The sequence below is a fragment of the Oncorhynchus mykiss genome, chromosome 31 (genome assembly GCF_013265735.2).
Source record: "Oncorhynchus mykiss isolate Arlee chromosome 31, USDA_OmykA_1.1, whole genome shotgun sequence".
NCBI classification, from domain to species: domain Eukaryota; kingdom Metazoa; phylum Chordata; class Actinopteri; order Salmoniformes; family Salmonidae; genus Oncorhynchus; species Oncorhynchus mykiss.
Genome location: NC_050571.1, coordinates 26,462,394 through 26,484,346, shown reverse-complemented (window position 1 = coordinate 26,484,346; position 21,953 = coordinate 26,462,394). Strand labels below are relative to the sequence as shown.

The 21,953-nt window shown below is 46.2% G+C and overlaps 1 protein-coding gene across 3 annotated transcripts in view; it reads right to left on the bottom strand.

Moving 5' to 3' along the window:
* Nucleotides 1–354: 354 nt before the first annotated feature.
* The window catches only part of LOC110504416 (protein diaphanous homolog 1), a 185,218-nt gene continuing 163,619 nt past the window's right edge, over nt 355–21,953 (bottom strand). For all 3 annotated transcript variants that reach the window (XM_036970339.1, XM_036970341.1, XM_036970340.1), the window contains 3 exons: nt 21,695–21,827; nt 15,894–15,983; nt 355–994 (listed from right to left, as the gene is read on the bottom strand). In XM_036970339.1, the coding sequence (XP_036826234.1) occupies nt 807–994; nt 15,894–15,983; nt 21,695–21,827 (411 nt within the window). In that variant the 3' untranslated portion in view covers nt 355–806. The remainder of the gene's footprint in view (nt 995–15,893; nt 15,984–21,694; nt 21,828–21,953) is intronic.

The following is a 21,953-nucleotide window of genomic DNA, read 5'->3' as shown; positions in this document are numbered from 1 at the left end:
AAAGTAGACCGATAGTGTGTGTGTGTGTGTGAGAGAAATATAGACAGAGTGCAGTGGATGTGTGTGAGAGAGAGAGAGAGTGCAGTGGATGTGTGTGAGAGAAATAGAGAGAGTGCAGTGGATGTGTGTGTGAGAAATAGAGAGAGTGCAGTGGATGTGTGTGAGAGAAATAGAGAGAGTGCAGTGGATGTGTGTGTGAGAAATAGAGAGAGTGCAGTGGATGTGTGTGTGAGAAATAGAGAGAGTGCAGTGGATGTGTGTGAGAGAAATAGAGAGAGTGCAGTGGATGTGTGTGTGAGAAATAGAGAGAGTGCAGTGGATGTGTGTGAGAGAAATAGAGAGAGTGCAGTGGATGTGTGTGTGAGAAATAGAGAGAGTGCAGTGGATGTGTGTGAGAGAAATAGAGAGAGTGCAGTGGATGTGTGTGTGAGAAATAGAGAGAGTGCAGTGGATGTGTGTGTGAGAGAGAGAGAGTGCAGTGGATGTGTGCAGAAGCTGATGCTTGAACAGGGATATGTTTATATGGCAAAGCAAGAGTCGTCCCTCAGAGTGGAAAACCCTGGGACTGTGTCATGGTGAGAGCCCCGCCCTCACCCATTGGCTCCTTCAGTCCCAGCATGTCCAATCCGGTGGTCCCATGAAGGACAATGGGCACAGACTCCTCCTTCAACTGGCAGGAGGATGAAGTTGCCCTTAGACACTGATTGAAGAACAGTTTCTATTTTTCTCTATGGTTAAGGTTAGGATATGAGTAAGACGAGCTTATCCTAGATCTGTGGCTAAGGGCAAACTTCCACCCATCTCCTTTAATTGGACCGTGACAGACTGTCCTCTAAGAGGTCCTCTAGTGACCCCGCCCCCTCTATGCTAGGCTCCTCCATCTGCGCCATCTTGGTGTTCTTATTGGGTGGTTTGCTGAAGCGGGGTGCGGTGTCCTCCTGCATCAACTCTTTGGCCAAGATGTTCGTCACTGCATGACCAGCTCTCCGGTTGGCTGTGAGAGAGAGAAAGTGAGAGAACGAGAGAGAGGTCAGACAGGTCATTTCAGGGATTGGTCATATTGTGTTACCAGACAAGCTCAGAGGGACAGTGGAGACGGGGGTCAGTTCAGTACAGGTTAAAGACTAGCAAACCAAACGTCTCACTGCAAACAACCAGACTGCGGCACTCTATTCCTTATGTAGTGCACTACTTTTTACAAGACTCCATAGGGATCTTATTAAAAGTAGTGCACTATGTAGGGAATAAGGTGCCATTTGGGATGCAGATGGCAGAGAGAGACTGACTCCCCCCAGGCGGGCTGTCTGAAGGAATATACCGTCTGTTGATACTGGTCAACAGGACCCACACACGAACAAGCCTGTATTCACTGGTAACGCACACACACAACTACAGTTGAAGTCGAAAGTTTACACACACCTTAGCCAACTATATTTAAACTCAGTTTTTCACAATTCCTGACATTTAATCTATAATAGTAGAGAGAATGATTTATTTCAGCTTTTATTTCTTTCATCACATTCCCAGTGGGTCAGAAGTTTACATACATACTCAATTAGTATTTGGTAGCATTGCCTTTAAATTGTTTAACTTGGGTCAAATGTTTCGAGTGGTCTTCCACAAGCTTCCCACAATAAGTTGGGTGAATTTTGGCCCATTTCTCCTGACAGAGCTGGTTTAACTAAGTCAGGTTTGTAGGCCTCCTTGGTCGCACACACTTTTCAGTTCTGCCCACAAATGTTCTATAGGAATGAGGTCAGGGCTTTGTGATGGCCACTCCAAAACCTTGACTTTGTTGTCCTTAAACCATTTTGCAACAACTTTGGAAGTATGCTTGGGGTCATTTGGAAGACCCATTTGCGACCAAGCTTTAACTTCCTGACTGATGTCTTGAGATGTTGCTTCAAGATTTCCACCGTATTTTCGTTCATCATGATGCCATCTATTTTGTGAAGTGCACCAGTCCCTAATGCAGCAAAGCACCCCCACATCATGATGCCATCTATTTTGTGAAGTGCACCAGTCCCTAATGCAGCAAAGCACCCCCACATCATGATGCCATCTATTTTGTGAAGTGCACCAGTCCCTCATGCAGCAAAGCACCCCCACATCATGATGCCATCTATTTTGTGAAGTGCACCAGTCCCTAATGCAGCAAAGCACCCCCACATCATGATGCCATCTATTTTGTGAAGTGCACCAGTCCCTAATGCAGCAAATCACCCCCACATCATGATGCCATCTATTTTGTGAAGTGCACCAGTCCCTAATGCAGCAAAGCACCCCCACATCATGATGCCATCTATTTTGTGAAGTGCACCAGTCCCTAATGCAGCAAAGCACCCCCACATCATGATGCCATCTATTTTGTGAAGTGCACTAGTCCCTAATGCAGCAAAGCACCCCCACATCATGATGCCATCTATTTTGTGAAGAGCACCAGTCCCTCCTGCAGCAAAGTACCCCCACAACATGATTCTGCCACCCCCGTGCTTCACAGTTGGGATGGTGTTCTTCGGCTTGCAAGCATCCCCCTTTTTCCTCCAAACATAACGATGGTCATTATGGCCAAACACTTCTATTTTTGTTTCATCAGACTAGAGGACATTTCTCCAATAGTTACGATCTTTGTTCCCATGTGCAGTTGCAAACCTTAGTCTGGCTTTTTTATGGCGGTTTGGAGCAGTGGCTTCTTCCTTGCTGAGCGGCCTTTCAGGTTATGTCGATATAGGACTCGTTTTTACTGTGGATATAGATACTTTTGTATCCGTTTCCTCCAGCATCTTCACAAGGTCCTTTGCTGTTGATCTGGGATTGATTTGCACTTTTCGCACCAAAGTACGTTCATCTCTAGGAGACAGAACACGTCTCATCCTGAGCGGTATGACGGCTGCGTGGCCCATGTTGTTTATACTTGCGTACTATTGTTTGTACAGATGAACGTGGTACCTACAGGCATTTGGAAATTGCTCCCAAGGATGAACCAGACTTGTGGAGGTCTACAATTCTTTTTCTGAGGTCTTGGCCGATTTCTTTTGATTTCCCCATGATGTCAAGCAAAGAGGCACAGAGTTTGAAGGTAGGCCTTGAAATACATCCACAGGTACACTTCCAATTGACTAGCCTATCAGAAGCTTCTAAAGCCACGCCATCATGTTTAAAGGCACAGACAACCTAGTGTATGTAAACTTCTAACCCACTGGAATTGTTAGTGAATGTTAAGTGAAATAATCTGTCTGTAAACAATTGTTGGAAAATTACTTGTGTCATGCACAAAGTACATGTCCTAAACGACTTGAAAAATGAGTTTTAATGACTCCAACATAAATGTATGTAAACTTCCGACTTCAACTGTATGTCTTACTAGAACTGTGAGGACTGTTTTAGGACAAACAATTGATCCCCATTCAGAATCCTTTATTACCTAACCATAAAACTAACCCGTAAGCCTAAAATAGCCTTTTTACAAGTGAGGACTGGCAAAATATCCTCACTTCTCTGAATTTTAGTTGCTTTCATTCGTGCCAGGACTTTTGGTACTCACAAGTATAGTAAACGTGTACACACACGAACACAGCAGTGGTGTTAATGTGAGTGAGGATTAGTCTGTGTGTGTACCAAACCCTTCACTATGTGTCAGATTACTACCGCTCCACATGATCCTGCTGACACAGAGAAATGTAGAGGGATGGAAGGATAATGCCTGTAGTAGGAAGATGAGAGAAAGGGGAGAGAGGGAGAGAGAGGAGCGAGAAATTGTGCCCTGCTGACGTTATGTCGTTTTTATCATTCTACTTGTTTTATCTCAACAATCCTGATTTTTTCTCCCTCCCTCCCTCCCTCCCTCCCTCCCTCCCTATTCTCCTGCATGGGTGGACAGCTGTGCCGCAGTGGCCATGTTGAATTATATAGATCAGACGGGGATTGTGTGTGTGTCTGAGAAATGAGTACAATTATTCCTCAAGACCTGCTGCAAAAGAACTGTGTGTTTGTATCACACACACACAAAATGTGACCGAGAACACACACAGTTGGATGTAGGTGTGTGAGAGAGTTTAGAGCAGTCAGTGAGATGCAGTAGTGTATTCTGGAGTTGACCTGATAGTAAGACTTTGGACACGGATGCACACACACACACACACACACACACACACACACACACACACACACACAACCGAGCATGTCTCCAGCACTAGCTGTGAGTCTGGGGAGGAAGAGGAGGAGAGAGGGATCAGTCAGAGGAAGATGGAGAGATACATTAGCGGTTATGTAATTCAGTCCATTTCACTTGATCAGTTCTTGGCTTCACAGAACTTCATCAATGCTGACGAAAACAGGCAGCCACCCCAGGGTGTTCAGAACAGAGAGATTTCACAGTCACACACACACTAATTAGACATTATGCAAATGACTCTGATAGAGTGGAGAAGTACAGATCAGAGCCAGTCCCAGAGACCCAACATGAGAAGAAATTTCAAAGGATGTCAATTCTGCGCCACTCCTCTCCCTCAGAAGAGAGAGAACAGAAAGAGGAAAGAAAGGGGTTGATGATTAGAACCACAGTGAGCTAGGGAGAGAGAGGTCAGAATAAAGACTAAACCACTAATCAGAGAATCAGGGAGAGGACACTGGATGGGGGTCGGCGAATCAGGGAGAGGACACTGGTTTGGGGGTCGGCGAATCAGGGAGAGGACACTGGTTTGGGGGTCGGCGAATCAGGGAGAGGACACTGGTTGGGGGTCGGCGAATCAGGGAGAGGACACTGGTTTGGGGGTCGGCGAATCAGGGAGAGGACACTGGTTTGGGGGTCGGCGAATCAGGGAGAGGACACTGGTTTGGGGGTCGGCGAATCAGGGAGAGGACACTGGTTTGGGGGTCGGCGAATCAGGGAGAGGACACTGGTTGTTATGAACGAAATAGAGGATGATGTTGGTTAGAAGAGCAGATCAATTCCTGACTGATCAGGACAAAGCCCATCTGTGCTGATAGTAACCTCAACTGCTATCGTAACCAGCTCCTGTTGCTATTGTAACCAGCTCCTGGTGCTATCGTAACCAGCTCCTGGTGCTATCGTAACCAGCTCCTGGTGCTATCGTAACCAGCTCCTGGTGCTATCGTAACCAGCTCCTGATGCTATCGTAACCAGCTCCTGGTATCGTAACCAGCTCCTGGTGCTATCATAACCAGCTCCTGGTGCTATCGTAACTAGCTCCTGGTGCTATCGTAACTAGCTCCTGGTGCTATCGTAACTAGCTCCTGGTGCTATCGTAACTAGCTCCTGGTGCTATCGTAACTAGCTCCTGGTGCTATCGTAACCAGCTCCTGGTGCTATCGTAACCAGCTCCTGGTGCTATCGTAACCAGCTCCTGGTGCTATCGTAACCAGCTCCTGGTGCTATCGTAACTAGCTCCTGGTGCTATCGTAACTAGCTCCTGGTGCTATCGTAACTAGCTCCTAGTGCTATCGTAACTAGCTCCTGGTGCTATCGTAACTAGCTCCTGGTGCTATCGTAACTAGCTCCTGGTGCTATCGTAACTAGCTCCTGGTGCTATCGTAACTGGTTCTCCAGTCAGAGCTGAGAGGGGAGTTTGGCTCTGGGACAGTAGAGTTCTCTTCCCACCAGGAAATGAGATGTCTAGACAAGAACCCAGCACAATGCCTCAAAAACATGCTGCCTGTGTTCAATTTAGTTTATAACTCTGTGTGTATGTGTGTGTGTGAGAGAGAGTGTGTTCCTGAGTGAGTGAGTGTGTGTGTGTGTGTGAGTGAGAGGGGAGATGGGGACACAGAGTGGTTTAAAGATCATCTGCGACACATTACACAATATGGGAGTCTTCATAATTACTGACAGATGGGGAAAGTCACTTATTGTGCCAGTGAGAGTTTTTCATGTTTGTGTCTGTGTAGAGGTCTATAGTCATGTGTCTGAGAAGAGGTCTATAGTCATGTGTCTGTGTAGAGGGAGAGGTCTATAGTCATGTGTCTGTGTAGAGGTCTATAGTCATGTGTCTGTGTAGAGGGAGAGGTCTATAGTCATGTGTCTGTGTAGAGGGAGAGGTCTATAGTCATGTGTCTGTGTCTGTGTAGAGGTCTATAGTCATGTGTCTGTGTAGAGGGAGAGGTATATAGTCATGTGTCTGTGTAGAGGTCTATAGTCATGTGTCTGTGTAGAGGGAGAGGTCTATAGTCATGTGTCTGTGTAGAGGGAGAGGTCTATAGTCAAGTGTCTGTGTAGAGGTCTATAGTCATGTGTCTGTGTAGAGGGAGAGGTCTATAGTCATGTGTCTGTGTAGAGGGAGAGGTCTATAGTCATGTGTCTGTGTAGAGGGAGAGGTCTATAGTCATGTGTCTGTGTAGTGGTCTATAGTCATGTGTCTGTGTAGAGGTCTATAGTCATGTGTCTGTGTAGAGGTCTATAGTCATGTGTCTGTGTAGAGGTCTATAGTCATGTGTCTGTGTAGAGGTCTATAGTCATGTGTCTGTGTAGAGGTCTATAGTCATGTGTCTGTGTAGAGGTCTATAGTCATGTGTCTGTGTAGAGGTCTATAGTCATGTGTCTGTGTAGAGGTCTATAGTCATGTGTCTGTGTAGAGGTCTATAGTCATGTGTCTGTGTAGAGGTCTATAGTCATGTGTCTGTGTAGAGGGAGAGGTCTATAGTCAAGTGTCTGTGTAGAGGTCTATAGTCATGTGTCTGTGTAGAGGGAGAGGTCTATAGTCATGTGTCTGTGTAGAGGGAGAGGTCTATAGTCATGTGTCTGTGTAGAGGGAGAGGTATATAGTCATGTGTCTGTGTAGAGGTCTATAGTCATGTGTCTGTGTAGAGGGAGAGGTCTATAGTCATGTGTCTGTGTAGAGGGAGAGGTCTATAGTCAAGTGTCTGTGTAGAGGTCTATAGTCATGTGTCTGTGTAGAGGGAGAGGTCTATAGTCATGTGTCTGTGTAGAGGGAGAGGTCTATAGTCATGTGTCTGTGTAGAGGGAGAGGTCTATAGTCATGTGTCTGTGTAGTGGTCTATAGTCATGTGTCTGTGTAGAGGTCTATAGTCATGTGTCTGTGTAGAGGTCTATAGTCATGTGTCTGTGTAGAGGTCTATAGTCATGTGTCTGTGTAGAGGTCTATAGTCATGTGTCTGTGTAGAGGTCTATAGTCATGTGTCTGTGTAGAGGTCTATAGTCATGTGTCTGTGTAGAGGTCTATAGTCATGTGTCTGTGCAGAGGTCTATAGTCATGTGTCTGTGTAGAGGTCTATAGTCATGTGTCTGTGTAGAGGTCTATAGTCATGTGTCTGTGTAGAGGTCTATAGTCATGTGTCTGTGTAGAGGTCTATAGTCATGTGTCTGTGTAGAGGTCTATAGTCATGTGTCTGTGTAGAGGTCTATAGTCATGTGTCTGTGTAGAGGTCTATAGTCATGTGTCTGTGTAGAGGTCTATAGTCATGTGTCTGTGTAGAGGTCTATAGTCATGTGTCTGTGTAGAGGTCTATAGTCATGTGTCTGTGTAGAGATCTATAGTCATGTGTCTGTGTAGAGGTCTATAGTCATGTGTCTGTGTAGAGGTCTATAGTCATGTGTCTGTGTAGAGGTCTATAGTCATGTGTCTGTGTAGAGGTCTATAGTCATGTGTCTGTAGAGGTCTATAGTCATGTGTCTGTAGAGGTCTATAGTAATGTGTCTGTAGAGGTCTATAGTCATGTGTCTGTCGAGGTCTATAGTCATGTGTCTGTAGAGGTCTATAGTCATGTGTCTGTAGAGGTCTATAGTCATGTGTCTGTAGAGGTCTATAGTCATGTGTCTGTGTAGAGGTCTATAGTCATGTGTCTGTGTAGAGGTCTATAGTCATGTGTCTGTGTAGAGGTCTATAGTCATGTGTCTGTGTAGAGGTCTATAGTCATGTGTCTGTGTAGAGGTCTATAGTCATGTGTCTGTGTAGAGGTCTATAGTCATGTGTCTGTAGAGGTCTATAGTCATGTGTCTGTGTAGAGGTCTATAGTCATGTGTCTGTGTAGAGGTCTATAGTCATGTGTCTGTGTAGAGGTCTATAGTCATGTGTCTGTAGAGGTCTATAGTCATGTGTCTGTGTAGAGGTCTATAGTCATGTGTCTGCGTAGAGGTCTATAGTCATGTGTCTGTGTAGAGGTCTATAGTCATGTGTCTGTGTAGAGGTCTATAGTCATGTGACTGTGTAGAGGGAGAGGTCTATAGTCATGTGTCTGTGTAGAGGGAAAGGTCTATAGTCATGTGTCTGTGTAGAGGGAGAGGTCTATAGTCATGTGTCTGTGTAGAGGTCTATAGTCATGTGTCTGTGTAGAGGTCTATAGTCATGTGTCTGTGTAGATGGAGAGGTCTATAGTCATGTGTCTGTGTAGAGGTCTACAGTCATGTGTTTGTGTAGAGGTCTATAGTCATGTGTCTGTGTAGCGGTCTATAGTCATGTGTCTGTGTAGAGGTCTATAGTCATGTGTCTGTGTAGAGGTCTATAGTCATGTGTCTGTGTAGATGGAGAGGTCTATAGTCATGTGTCTGTATAGAGGTCTATAGTCATGTGTCTGTAGAGGTCTATAGTCATGTGTCTGTGTAGAGGTCTATAGTCATGTGTCTGTGTAGAGGTCTATAGTCATGTGTCTGTGTAGAGGTCTATAGTCATGTGTCTGTGTAGAGGGAGAGGTCTATAGTCATGTGTCTGTAGAGGTCTATAGTCATGTGTCTGTGTAGAGGTATATAGTCATGTGTCTGTGTAGAGGGAGAGGTCTATAGTCATGTGTCTGTGTAGAGGGAGAGGTCTATAGTCATGTGTCTGTGTAGAGGGAGAGGTCTATAGTCATGTGTCTGTGTAGAGAGGAGCAGCAGACAGTGTGTCTGGTTATAGAAGCTCCCAACTGGAGCAGCAGACACTGTGTCTGGTTGTAGAAGCTCCCAACTGGAGCAGCAGACAGTGTGTCTGGTTATAGAAGCTCCCAACTGGAGCAGCAGACAGTGTGTCTGGTTATAGAAGCTCCCAACTGGAGCAGCAGACAGTGTGTCTGGTTATAGAAGCTCCCAACTGGAGCAGCAGACAGTGTGTCTGGTTATAGAAGCTCTCAGCTGGAGCAGCAGACAGTGTGTCTGGTTATAGAAGCTCCCAGCTGGAGCAGCAGACACTGTGTCTGGTTGTAGAAGCTCCCAACTGGAGCAGCAGACAGTGTGTCTGGTTATAGAAGCTCCCAACTGGAGCATCAGACAGTGTGTCTGGTTATAGAAGCTCCCAACTGGAGCAGCAGACAGTGTGTCTGGTTATAGAAGCTCCCAACTGGAGCAGCAGACAGTGTGTCTGGTTATAGAAGCTCCCAGCTGGAGCAGCAGACAGTGTGTCTGGTTATAGAAGCTCCCAGCTGGAGCAGCAGACAGTGTGTCTGGTTATAGAAGCTCCCAACTGGAGCAGCAGACAGTGTGTCTGGTTATAGAAGCTCCCAACTGGAGCAGCAGACAGTGTGTCTGGTTATAGAAGCTCCCAACTGGAGCAGCAGACAGTGTGTCTGGTTATAGAAGCTCCCAACTGGAGCAGCAGACAGTGTGTCTGGTTATAGAAGCTCCCAACTGGAGCAGCAGACAGTGTGTCTGGTTATAGAAGCTCCATCGCCCTCCCCAGGCAAGACAGGCAATACACTTATTCCCATAACAAACCATTTGTGACAACTGCTCTCAAAGCAGAAAGGGCATTGTGTGTGTGTGTGTGTGTGTGTGTGTGTGTGAGAGAGAGAGAGAGAAGGGGGTTCTACTTGTCTAGATGAGGGTTTTGTTGGTCAGTAACTTTTGGAAAGCGTGTGTATTGTTGAGGTGTACAGGGAGCCCTTCGGTGGGGGAAGGTCTTTATTAGGGTCACCCCCCTGTTAAAGGGCAGTGTGTGTGTGTGAGAGAGAGAGAGAAGGGGGTTCTACTTGTCTAGATGAGGGTTTTGTTGGTCAGTAACTTTTGGAAAGCGTGTGTATTGTTGAGGTGTACAGGGAGCCCTACGGTGGGGGAAGGTCTTTATTAGGGTCACCCCCCTGTTAAAGGGCAGGCCTGCTGAGGAGAGAGTGTGTCTATTGTGACTGGCTCTTCATATGTGTCCATCTATTGTGATTGGTGCTTTGTTATTCGTAATCTTTTGTGATTGGTGCTTTAGGGTGGTGTTATGACCTAGCAGATGGGTCTATAGTGATGTTCGCGACGCCTCTTTGTGATGTCACCATTCCTTTAAACACCATCACATGACAGAGGGGAATAGCCAGTAGTTCAAGATTTTACTCAAAATTGGACATCTATCCATGTCCTGAGGACGTTGAGACGTCAACACCAGCCACAAGGGGCAACAGCGCGCGATATTACCATCAGCAGGCTTGGGTTTTGCTAGGGCTTTGTGGACGGGTAATCCCCTGACTCTGGGTCAGAAGGTTGTGTGTTCAATCTCAGTCGTGGACGTTGGTTTTTTATTTTACCACTATCCTAAACCTTAACCCTTATATGAACCATTCAAAATGAGTGCCTAATCTTAACCATTCAGAATGAGTGCCTAATCTTAACCATTCAGAATGAGTGCCTAATCTTAGACTGTGTAAAGTGTGTTACTATGTGTTATAGTGTGGGTGTATGTGTGTGTATATATTTGTATCAGTATTGGTATTTGAGCATATATGTCTGCTGGTATGCAGTGTGTGTATGTGTGTGTGTGTTGGTATGCAGTGTGTGTGTGTGGGCCTTGCTTAAAAAGAGCAGTGTAGACAGAGTGAGGGCAGCTGCTGCCCCTCTCCCCTAGAGACAACCAGGCAGACAGAGCTGCTGAGTCACAGGTCAGGGGTTAGAGATCAGTCTCCCCAGTCTGTCTCCTCTCAGCCTCGTGGCTCTCGTTGGAAACAGACAGTTCTGACACCACTCAGCATGAGGCTGGAGCTCTGTGTGTGTGGAACCTAACAGTATGGAAGGTACTGACACCACTCAGGATGAGGCTGGAGCTCTGTGTGTGTGGAATCTAACAGTATGGAAGGTCCTGACACCACTCAGCATGAGGCTGGAGCTCTGTGTGTGTGGAATCTAACAGTATGGAAGGTCCTGACACCACTCAGCATGAGGCTGGAGCTCTGTGTGTGTGGAACCTAACAGTATGGAAGGTCCTGACACCACTCAGCATGAGGCTGGAGCTCTGTGTGTGTGGAACCTAACAGTATGGAAGGTCCTGACACCACTCAGGATGAGGCTGGAGCTCTGTGTGTGTGGAACCTAACAGTATGGAAGGTCCTGACACCACTCAGCATGAGGCTGGAGCTCTGTGTGTGTGGAATCTAACAGTATGGAAGGTCCTGACACCACTCAGCATGAGGCTGGAGCTCTGTGTGTGTCGAACCTAACAGTATGGAAGGTCCTGACACCACTCAGCATGAGGCTGGAGCTCTGTGTGTGTGGAATCTAACAGTATGGAAGAACAGAGGGATGTGAGAGAGAAACCGCCGCCAGAATAACAACACAGTAAAATATAAGGTATGGGGGGGGGGGTTGCTCGTCAGAATGTCAGCCATCTTAAATGTCTGTATTAGAAACAGGATGTGTCTCCCTCTCCTTCTTGTTCAGCCCACTATAAGACCTCTGAGTCATTGAACACACACACACTCTATCGCATCCAAACTAATGAGACCAGGGGAGAACCATGTGGCTGACTGGAAAATTTGACATAAACAAAGCTCTGATTGGCCTGAATAAACCATAGCTAACCAAGAGAGAGAGACAGAGCGAGAGAGGGACAGGGCGAGAGAGAGACAGAGCGAGACAGGGCGAGAGAGAGACAGGACGAGAGAGAGACAGGGCGAGAGAGGGACAGAGCGAGACAGGGACAGGGCGAGAGAGAGACAGAGCGAGACAGGGCGAGAGAGAGACAGGGCGAGAGAGAGACAGGGCGAGAGAGAGACAGGGCGAGAGAGAGACAGGGCGAGAGAGAGACAGGGCGAGAGAGAGACAGGGTGAGAGAGTGACAGGGCGAGAGAGAGTCAGGGCGAGAGAGAGGCAGGGCGAGAGAGAGGCAGGGCGAGAGAGAGACAGGGCGAGAGAGAGGCAGGGCGAGAGAGAGGCAGGGCGAGAGAGAGGCAGGGCGAGAGAGAGGCAGGGCGAGAGAGAGGCAGAGCGAGAGAGAGGCAGGGCGAGAGAGAGACAGGGCGAGAGAGAGACATTCTCCTGGCATCGTCCAAACCCAGATTCATCCGTCGGGCTGCCAGATGGTGAAGCGTGACTCATCACTCCAGAGAACGCGTTTCTACAGCTCCAGAGTCCAATGGTGGCGAGCTTTACACCACTCCAAACAGTTAGAATTACACATGGTGATCTTAGTTATGTGTGCGGCTGCTCGGCCATGGAATCTGATTTCATGAAGCTCTCGACCAACAGGTCTTGTGCTGATGTTGCTTCCAGAGGCAGTTTGGAACTCAGCAGCGAGTGTTGCAACCGAGGACAAACGATGTTCATATTTCTGGCCAAGTAGCGCATGTATTACAACCACAGAATTACATACACACCAGAGCTAGAGGACCCCAGAAGACCTCTCCACAGACCACTGAGCCCAACAACCTCCACACTCATAACACACAAAATCACACAGACCTGCCCGAAAGAGAGGGACACAGAAGGGAGAGTGGGAGAGAGAGAGACAGAGAGAGAGACAGAGAGAGAGAGAGACAGAGAGAGAGAGAGGGAAGAGAGAGAGATGGAAGAGAGAGAGATGGAAGAGAGAGAGAGGGAAGAGAGAGAGAGGGAAGAGAGAGAGAGAGAGAGAAGAGAGAGAGAGAGGGAAGAGAGAGAGAGGGAAGAGAGAGAGAGAGGGAAGAGAGAGAGAGAGGGAAGAGAGAGAGAGAGGGAAGAGAGAGAGATGGAAGAGAGAGAGGGAAGCGAGAGAGAGGGAAGCGAGAGAGAGGGAAGCGAGAGAGAGGGAAGCGAGAGAGAGAGAGAGAGAGAGAGAGAGAGAGAGAGAGAGAGAGAGGAGAGACAGACAGAGGGAGAGAGAACACAGTCTCTTTTGCATATATATATTCTAAAATGTAATATCCACTCCAATACACCAGTCCACATCAGTAGGTTTTGACGGGGTACGACAGTTGATATAAACTCATATTTGGGGTTCTGACGGGGTACGACAGTTGATATAAACTCATATTTGGGGTTTTGACGGGGTACGACAGTTGATATAAACTCATATTTGGGGGTTTGACGGGGTACGACAGTTGATATAAACTCATATTTGGGGTTTTGACGGGGTACGACAGTTGATACAAGCTCATATTTGGGGTTCTGATGGGGTACGACAGTTGATACAAGCTCATATTTGGGGTACTGATGGGGTACGACAGTTGATACAAGCATATATTTGGGGTACTGATGGGGTACGACAGTTGATATAAACTAATATTTTGGGTTTTGACGGGGTACGACAGTTGATATAAACTCATATTTGGGGTTCTGACGGGGTACGACAGTTGATATAAACTAATATTTGGGGTTTTGACGGGGTACGACAGTTGATATAAACTCATATTTGGGGTACTGACGGGGTACGACAGTTGATATAAACTCATATTTGGGGTACTGATGGGGTACGACAGTTGATATAAACTCATATTTGGGGTACTGACGGGGTACGACAGTTGATATAAACTCATATTTGGGGTACTGACGGGGTACGACAGTTGATATAAACTCATATTTGGGGTACTGATGGGGTACGACAGTTGATATAAACTCATATTTGGGGTACTGACGGGGTACGACAGTTGATATAAACTCATATTTGGGGTTTTGACGGGGTACGACAGTTGATATAAACTCATATTTGGGGTTTTGACGGGGTACGACAGTTGATATAAACTCATATTTGGGGTTTTGATGGGGTACGACAGTTGATATAAACTCATATTTGGGGTTTTGACGGGGTACGACAGTTGATATAAACTCATATTTGGGGTTTTGACGGGGTACGACAGTTGATATAAACTCATATTTGGGGTTTTGACGGGGTACGACAGTTGATATAAACTCATATTTGGGGTTTTGACGGGGTACGACAGTTGATATAAACTCATATTTGGGGTACTGATGGGGTACGACAGTTGATATAAACTCATATTTGGGGTTTTGACGGGGTACGACAGTTGATATAAACTCATATTTGTGGTTTTGACGGGGTACGACAGTTGATATAAACTCATATTTGTGGTTTTGACGGGGTACGACAGTTGATATAAACTCATATTTGGGGTACGACAGTTGATATAAACTCATATTTGGGGTTTTGACGGGGTACGACAGTTGATATAAACTCATATTTGGGGTACTGATGGGGTACGACAGTTGATATAAACTCATATTTGGGGTTTTGACGGGGTACGACAGTTGATATAAACTCATATTTGGGGTTTTGACGGGGTACGACAGTTGATATAAACTCATATTTGGGGTTCTGATGGGGTACGACAGTTGATATAAACTCATATTTGGGGTTCTGACGGGGTACGACAGTTGATACAAACTCATATTTGGGGTTCTGACGGGGTACGACAGTTGATACAAGATCATATTTGGGGTTTTGACGGGGTACGACAGTTGATATAAACTCATATTTGGGGTTCTGACGGGGTACGACAGTTGATACAAGCTCATATTTGGGGTTTTGACGGGGTACGACAGTTGATACAAGCTCATATTTGGGGTTCTGACGGGGTACGACAGTTGATACAAGCTCATATTTGGGGTTTTGACGGGGTACGACAGTTGATACAAGCTCATATTTGGGGTTCTGACGGGGTACGACAGTTGATACAAGCTCATATTTGGGGTTCTGACGGGGTACGACAGTTGATACAAGCTCATATTTGGGGTTTTGACGGGGTACGACAGTTGATATAAACTCATATTTGGGGTTCTGACGGGGTACGACAGTTGATACAAGCTCATATTTGGGGTTTTGACGGGGTACGACAGTTGATACAAGCTCATATTTGGGGTTTTGACGGGGTACGACAGTTGATACAAGCTCATATTTGGGGTTTTGACGGGGTACGACAGTTGATATAAACTCATATTTGGGGTTCTGATGGGGTACGACAGTTGATATAAACTCATATTTGGGGTTTTGACGGGGTACGACAGTTGATATAAACTCATATTTGGGGTTCTGATGGGGTACGACAGTTGATATAAACTCATATTTGGGGTTTTGACGGGGTACGACAGTTGATATAAACTCATATTTGGGGTACTGATGGGGTACGACAGTTGAAATGAGGTCATGGGGAATTTCTCAGTTATGTTCTTGATCACTAGGTTTACATAAATCATTTATACGTAAACAGAAACTAAGGATTCTAGCTTTAAGTGTGTGTGTGTGTGTGTGTGTGTGTGTGTGTGTAGCACTAGCAGCTGAAGTGAGTAACTCAATAGGCCAGTAGGCCAGTGAAACAGCAGAGAGAGAGTATCTAACTTATCTAACAGATTATGTGGGTGGTGTATCGTCTGGCCTGAGAGAGAGAGGCTGGAGAACAGATCTGAGTGGAAATCAATACAGATCATTTAGACACGCTAAGTGTGAACATCCCTGCTAGTGCTAGCCCCAGGCTAGTGGTTGTAGACTGGTCCAGGGTTAACACGGTTTAATGTTGAAGTCATTGTGAAGCCACATTTTACAGTGTATTTCTGCCACCCCCATCCCTCTCCTACTGCCCTGCCCTGCCCTGGCTGGTTCCCTGGAGCAGAGCCCAAACTGGTGTCACGCCCCAGCCCTACAGCCACACAACAGATGGCAGACACACAGGAGAGCAAGCAGGGACTGAAAGAGTGTATCCGCCCAAGTGTGTGTAAGTGAGACAGAGAGACAGAGACCGAGAGAGCAACAGTGTGTTGTTACCAGCTTGTCGTGGTCCTCTCTTCCTCCTGAAGGCAGCCCCAGACTGCAGCGCCTCCATCAGGTCGTCCATGATACCAGTCTCATCACCCTCTGGACACACATACAGATACACAATCAATATTACATACACAACCTTATAAACCAGAGACATCCTATTCAATTACTGGAGGGGCTATGTCATAAACCCTCAACGTTCCAGAATGGGGTGAACATGCAGCCACATTGTTCAGGGAGAAACCCAACCAGTCTAATTGGAATGAATGGCAGTAGAGGATTAATCCTGATTTTACTTCTGCGTGAAAATAAAAGGTGTGTGATGTATCAGAAATGGTGTAATAGAATTGTCAACCTAAAATAGTCATATAATTCTAAAAATAGTTAATAAAGGTTTTTATTCTGTATAAATAGTCTAAAAGTATGTAAACAGACTACAGAAGTCTATATTTGTGTGCTATTATATGATACAGTATAAGTACTTGCTACATTTACAACGTATCTAAGTCCTATCATCAACTGACTTCAGCCAGTGTACGGCTGCGATTAAACTGCATTGTTTCAATCGAATGGTTCCATTTTGGCATTTAATTTAAAAAAACATGGAATCATTCCTCTAAAACTGTCTGGCTAGCTAACATACATTCTTCCTTCCAATTCAATATCTTATCACAGCCCTGGCGAACCACCCCGGGTTGACCAACTCCCTGACCTTTATCCCATTAGAAGACGGTTCCTGGCCATTCTAGTATTCTATGGTTATAACAACAGAGTCAATACAAAACACGCATCCACATTTAGTCTCTCTCTCTCATAATAGACAGAGGACAGATCAGATCTCTCTCACACACACACACACACACACAGACTTAGCGACATCACTAGTCACATGGACCCGGTGGCCCATTAGATACATTAACCTAGTTGGGCGCTGACCCAGTTTAGATACTGCCTAGGCTGCAGGCTACATACATCTAGTAGTACACACACCGTCTACACGTCTATTACACTGAGGCTCAATAAACTGCCATGTTCACCAGGAATGTGTGTGTGGGGAGGATTCAATGGTACTCAGGCAGATGGTTCTCATTATTATCACTGTGAACTGGCTGGGGTTAAAGGTTTAGTTCTTCCCCCTCCCCCTCATCCTGTCGCCCCTCCCCCAAACACACTAGTTTAATCGCACTGTAAACCTAGCGGCAGATGGCCCCTGGTCTCGCTTGTCACTTCAGAGAAAGTCTCGCACACACACACACACACACACACGAGAGAGAGAGAGTGCAGTCCCACAACACAGCTCACATACACACCCAAGTGGCCGCGGCACACAACTGCACAGGCAGAAAACATGCAGTCATGTTTTATTTCTACCCAAAGGAGACTACGTCTGGCATCCATCCACTACCCACTTCCACAAATCACATGCCTGTGTTAAACCCAAACACATCCAGGAAAAATACACACACGCTCTGGAGGAAACTGCCTCTGGGTGGGTGTTAAACGGGGACCTGTTTTATAAAGCTTATTGACCAGGCTGCTAAAATGACAGCATCTAGACAGAGACAGTAGAGGGCTAATGGACTGTCCAGCATCATGATACGGAGCCATACAGGCGTTGGGAATGACTGTTTAATGAATAAGCCAGATTAAACAGGGAACACTACTGACCATGTCCTAGCATTTCTTAAAGGTTTCTACAACTGTTTTGCATTAAATCAATTTGAAGTGCTTGCTGATAGTTCATAAACGGACATTTACTTCATTAATACAGCCATTAAAACAATCAATATGAGAGTGGGTATTGAGTGGTGGACTGTGGTCAAGGTCACTATGGAACACTCTACCCTGCTCCGACACACATGTCCGGGAGTTAAGGACATATGTTGTGTTGATAAGCTGTGTTAGTAATGTAACAGCATTAGAGACATAGCAGGAGATAAGCATGATAGAATAGACCCCCCTCCCCCAGCCTGGCATCATTATGTGCAGAACACACGTATTACTCTACCACACACACAACAGCCCCTCCTTCAGCAACAAGAGGTGATCTAGGAGGGCATCCATCTTCACTTCGTCATCTCCTACCCCCCTTTCATCATTGTCTCCTGTGGATCCCTTTCTCTCCTCTGCAGGTCCATGCCCCCCCCCCCCCCCCCTCTGCTCTGAGGACCAACACCGTCTAATCCTCCTGAGACATCTGCTGTTCTACAATCTCTCTTACACCCCACCCTCTCTGTCTCCCTCTCACACAGCCTGTAATGTAGAGCCACAGCACCCCTAGTGGTGGCTAACCCCCCCCCCCCCCTCTCTAAGTACACTCCCTTTCATGCAGCACTGACACCTAGCTGCAGACCTGGGGAACTATGCAGACCTGGTGCTTGTGAGGAGTATGAACAGGTCTTAGATCAGACCACAGTACAGAACTGTGTGTAGGGTAAAGAGAGAAAATGAGAGAAGCAGGGTTAGGGTCAGTGGGAAGCTCATTGTTAGAGAAAGCACTATATAAAGACAGCCCTTGTCTAATAATAACCAACCAGTTTATTGGATCTATTCACAAACACACAGACTAGATGTGTGTGTGCTTAATTAATAACCCTGAGCTCAAACCTGTATGTACATGTACCCCCCCCCCCCCCCCCCCCCCACCCACACACATCCCCACACAGTCAACTATCTAAGCCCTTTCATGGTCAACTATCTAAGCCCTTTCATGGTCAACTATCTAAGCCCTTTCATGGTCAACTATCTAAGCCCTTTCATGGTCAACTATCTAAGCCCTTTCATGGTCGACTATCTAAGCCCTTTCATGGTCAACTATCTAAGCCCTTTCATGGTCAACTATCTAAGCCCTTTCATGGTCAACTATCTAAGCCCTTTCATGGTCAACTATCTAAGCCCTTTCATGGTCAACTATCTAAGCCCTTTCATGGTCAACTATCTAAGCCCTTTCATGGTCAACTATCTAAGCCCTTTCATGGTCAACTATCTAAGCCCTTTCATGGTCAACTATCTAAGCCCTTTCATGGTCAACTATCTAAGCCCTTTCATGGTCAGCTATCTAAGCCCTTTCATGGTCAACGATCTAAGCCCTTTCATGGTCAACTATCTAAGCCCTCAACACACTCTCAAAGCTATGAATGGATGGACTGTGTGTGCGTGTGTGTTTGCGCATACCCAAACACAGAGCTTTGACCGCATATTGTATTTCCTTCATACATAGTCCACAGTGGTTGACTTGAAATGTAACTACCTTTTTCCTCACACTGCATGGACAACGTGCTTAGATTGCAGGTAGATACAGTACATTATTGTCCATACGACCTTCTAAAACCCTTTGAAGCTGCAATATATCACTTTTTGGGCGACCTGACCAAATTCACATAGAGTTGTGAGTTATAGATCTGTCATTCTCATTGAAAGCAAGTCTAAGATCTGTTCTATGTATGCCATTTCTATACTTCCGGTGCTAAAGTTTGGTTTTTGCATATTTTACTTTGTTTTGGACACCAGCTTTGAACAGCTGAAAACATATTTTACTTTGTTTTGGACACCAGCTTTGAACAGCTGAAAACATATTTTACTTTGTTTTGGACACCAGCTTTGAACAGCTGAAAATGTCATATTTTACTTTGTTTTGGACACCAGCTTTGAACAGCTGAAAATGTCATATTTTACTTTGTTTTGGACACCAGCTTTGAACAGCTGAAAATATATTTTACAGAGTTCAGATGGTACAATGATTCCCTACACTATACATTTGCTAGTTTTTTCACAAACTTATTATTAGAATTTTAGCAACCAAGAAATGGCATAGAGATTTCAGCATAGTGCACCTTTAAAAAGAAAGATGGGAAAGGCTTGAAATAAAGAGAGGTAGAAGAAAATAGAGGGAGGAAAGAACAGGCAGCTGGAAAACCTCATCAGGAGAAAGAGACACAATGTGGGTGAAAGAGATGATGCGCACACACAAACACACACACGACAGAGACACACACACAAACACACACACGACAGAGACACACACACACGCAGAAAAACACACACTCACAGACACACACACACACTCACAGACACACTCACAGACACACACACACTCACAGACACACACTCACAGACACACACACACACACACTCACAGACACACACTCACAGACACACTCACAGACACACACTCACAGACACACACTCACAGACACACACACTCACAGACACACACACTCACAGACACACACACTCACAGACACACACACACACACTCACAGACACACACTCACAGACACACTCACAGACACACACTCACAGACACACACTCACAGACACACACACTCACAGACACACACACACTCACAGACACACACACTCACAGACACACACACTCACAGACACACACACACACACACAGACACACACTGACACACACACACTGACTGACACACACACACTGACTGACACACACACACTGACTGACACACTGACTGACACACACACACTGACTGACACACACACACTGACTGACACACACACACTGACTGACACACACACACTGACTGACACACACACACTCACAGACACACTCACAGACACACACTCACAGACACACACTCACAGACACACACACTCACAGACACACACACTCACAGACACACACACTCACAGACACACACACTCACAGACACACACACACACACACAGACACACACTGACACACACACACTGACTGACACACACACACTGACTGACACACACACACTGACTGACACACTGACTGACACACACACACTGACTGACACACACACACTGACTGACACACACACTGACTGACACACACACACTGACTGACACACACACACTGACTGACACACACACACTGACTGACACACACACACTGACTGACACACACACACTGACTGACACACACACACACACTGACTGACACACACACACTGACTGACACACACACACACTGACTGACACACACACACACTGACTGACACACACACACTGACTGACACACACACACTGACTGACACACACACACTGACTGACACACACACACTGACTGACACACACACACTGACTGACACACACACACACTGACTGACACACACACACTGACTGACACACACACACTGACTGACACACACACTGACACACACACACTGACACACACACACTGACACACACACACACTGACACACACACACTGGCACACAGCACTGTGGCAGAGAGGAATTGTGATGACTCAAACTGTGAAGTCCCAAGAGAGACAAACTGGAGCCAAAAAGAGGAGGGATGTTCAGAAAGTAGGTCAGAGAGAGGGAGAGGGTGTAGGAAACGAGCAAAAATTATTTGTGGTCTGTTTGTACGTGTTTCAGCATGAGGCTGTGTGAGGCTGTGTAAGACAGGATAAGATGGTTGCTATCCCAGTCTTTTTTATGAATCTGACTCAGAGAGAGAAAACGTGTTTGTGGATTTAAATTCACTATTTCTTGTTCTTCTCGGATATAAATCCCTTGTTCCAACAATGACTGTGACTGAATGAGTGGATGATACAGGCAGACTACTGTCTCCTCCATATCTTTATCTTGTCTCTCTCCTTCACTCGCTCTTTTCTCAGGACTGCTGTGGATCACTGGAGACACACACACACACACACACACAGATCTAGTAGCACAGTGGGCTCCGACTGCCCCCAACTGGTATCAAGGAGAAGTTCAGTTCCCAAAACAGCCTTCATCCACACCCACACTCTGACCCACTCCTCTCCCACAGGCACTCTGACCCACTCCTCTCCCACAGGCACTGACCTGCGTTGAGGTCCAGTTGTTGGCTTCTCTTCTGTTTCTCCTCTTTCTCTCTGTCAGCCTTCTCCTTGGCCAGCTTGGCTCTCCTGATCTTCTCCTCTGACTCCCTCCTCTTCGCATTCTCCTTCACCGCTTGCTGAGGGGACATGGACAGAGACGTGTGTGTGTGTATGAGAGTGCATGTGTGTGTGTGAGTGGATGTGTGTGTACAAGAAAGTGTGTGTGACTGAGAAACAATAGTTGGCCCTCTGCCAAGATAGCC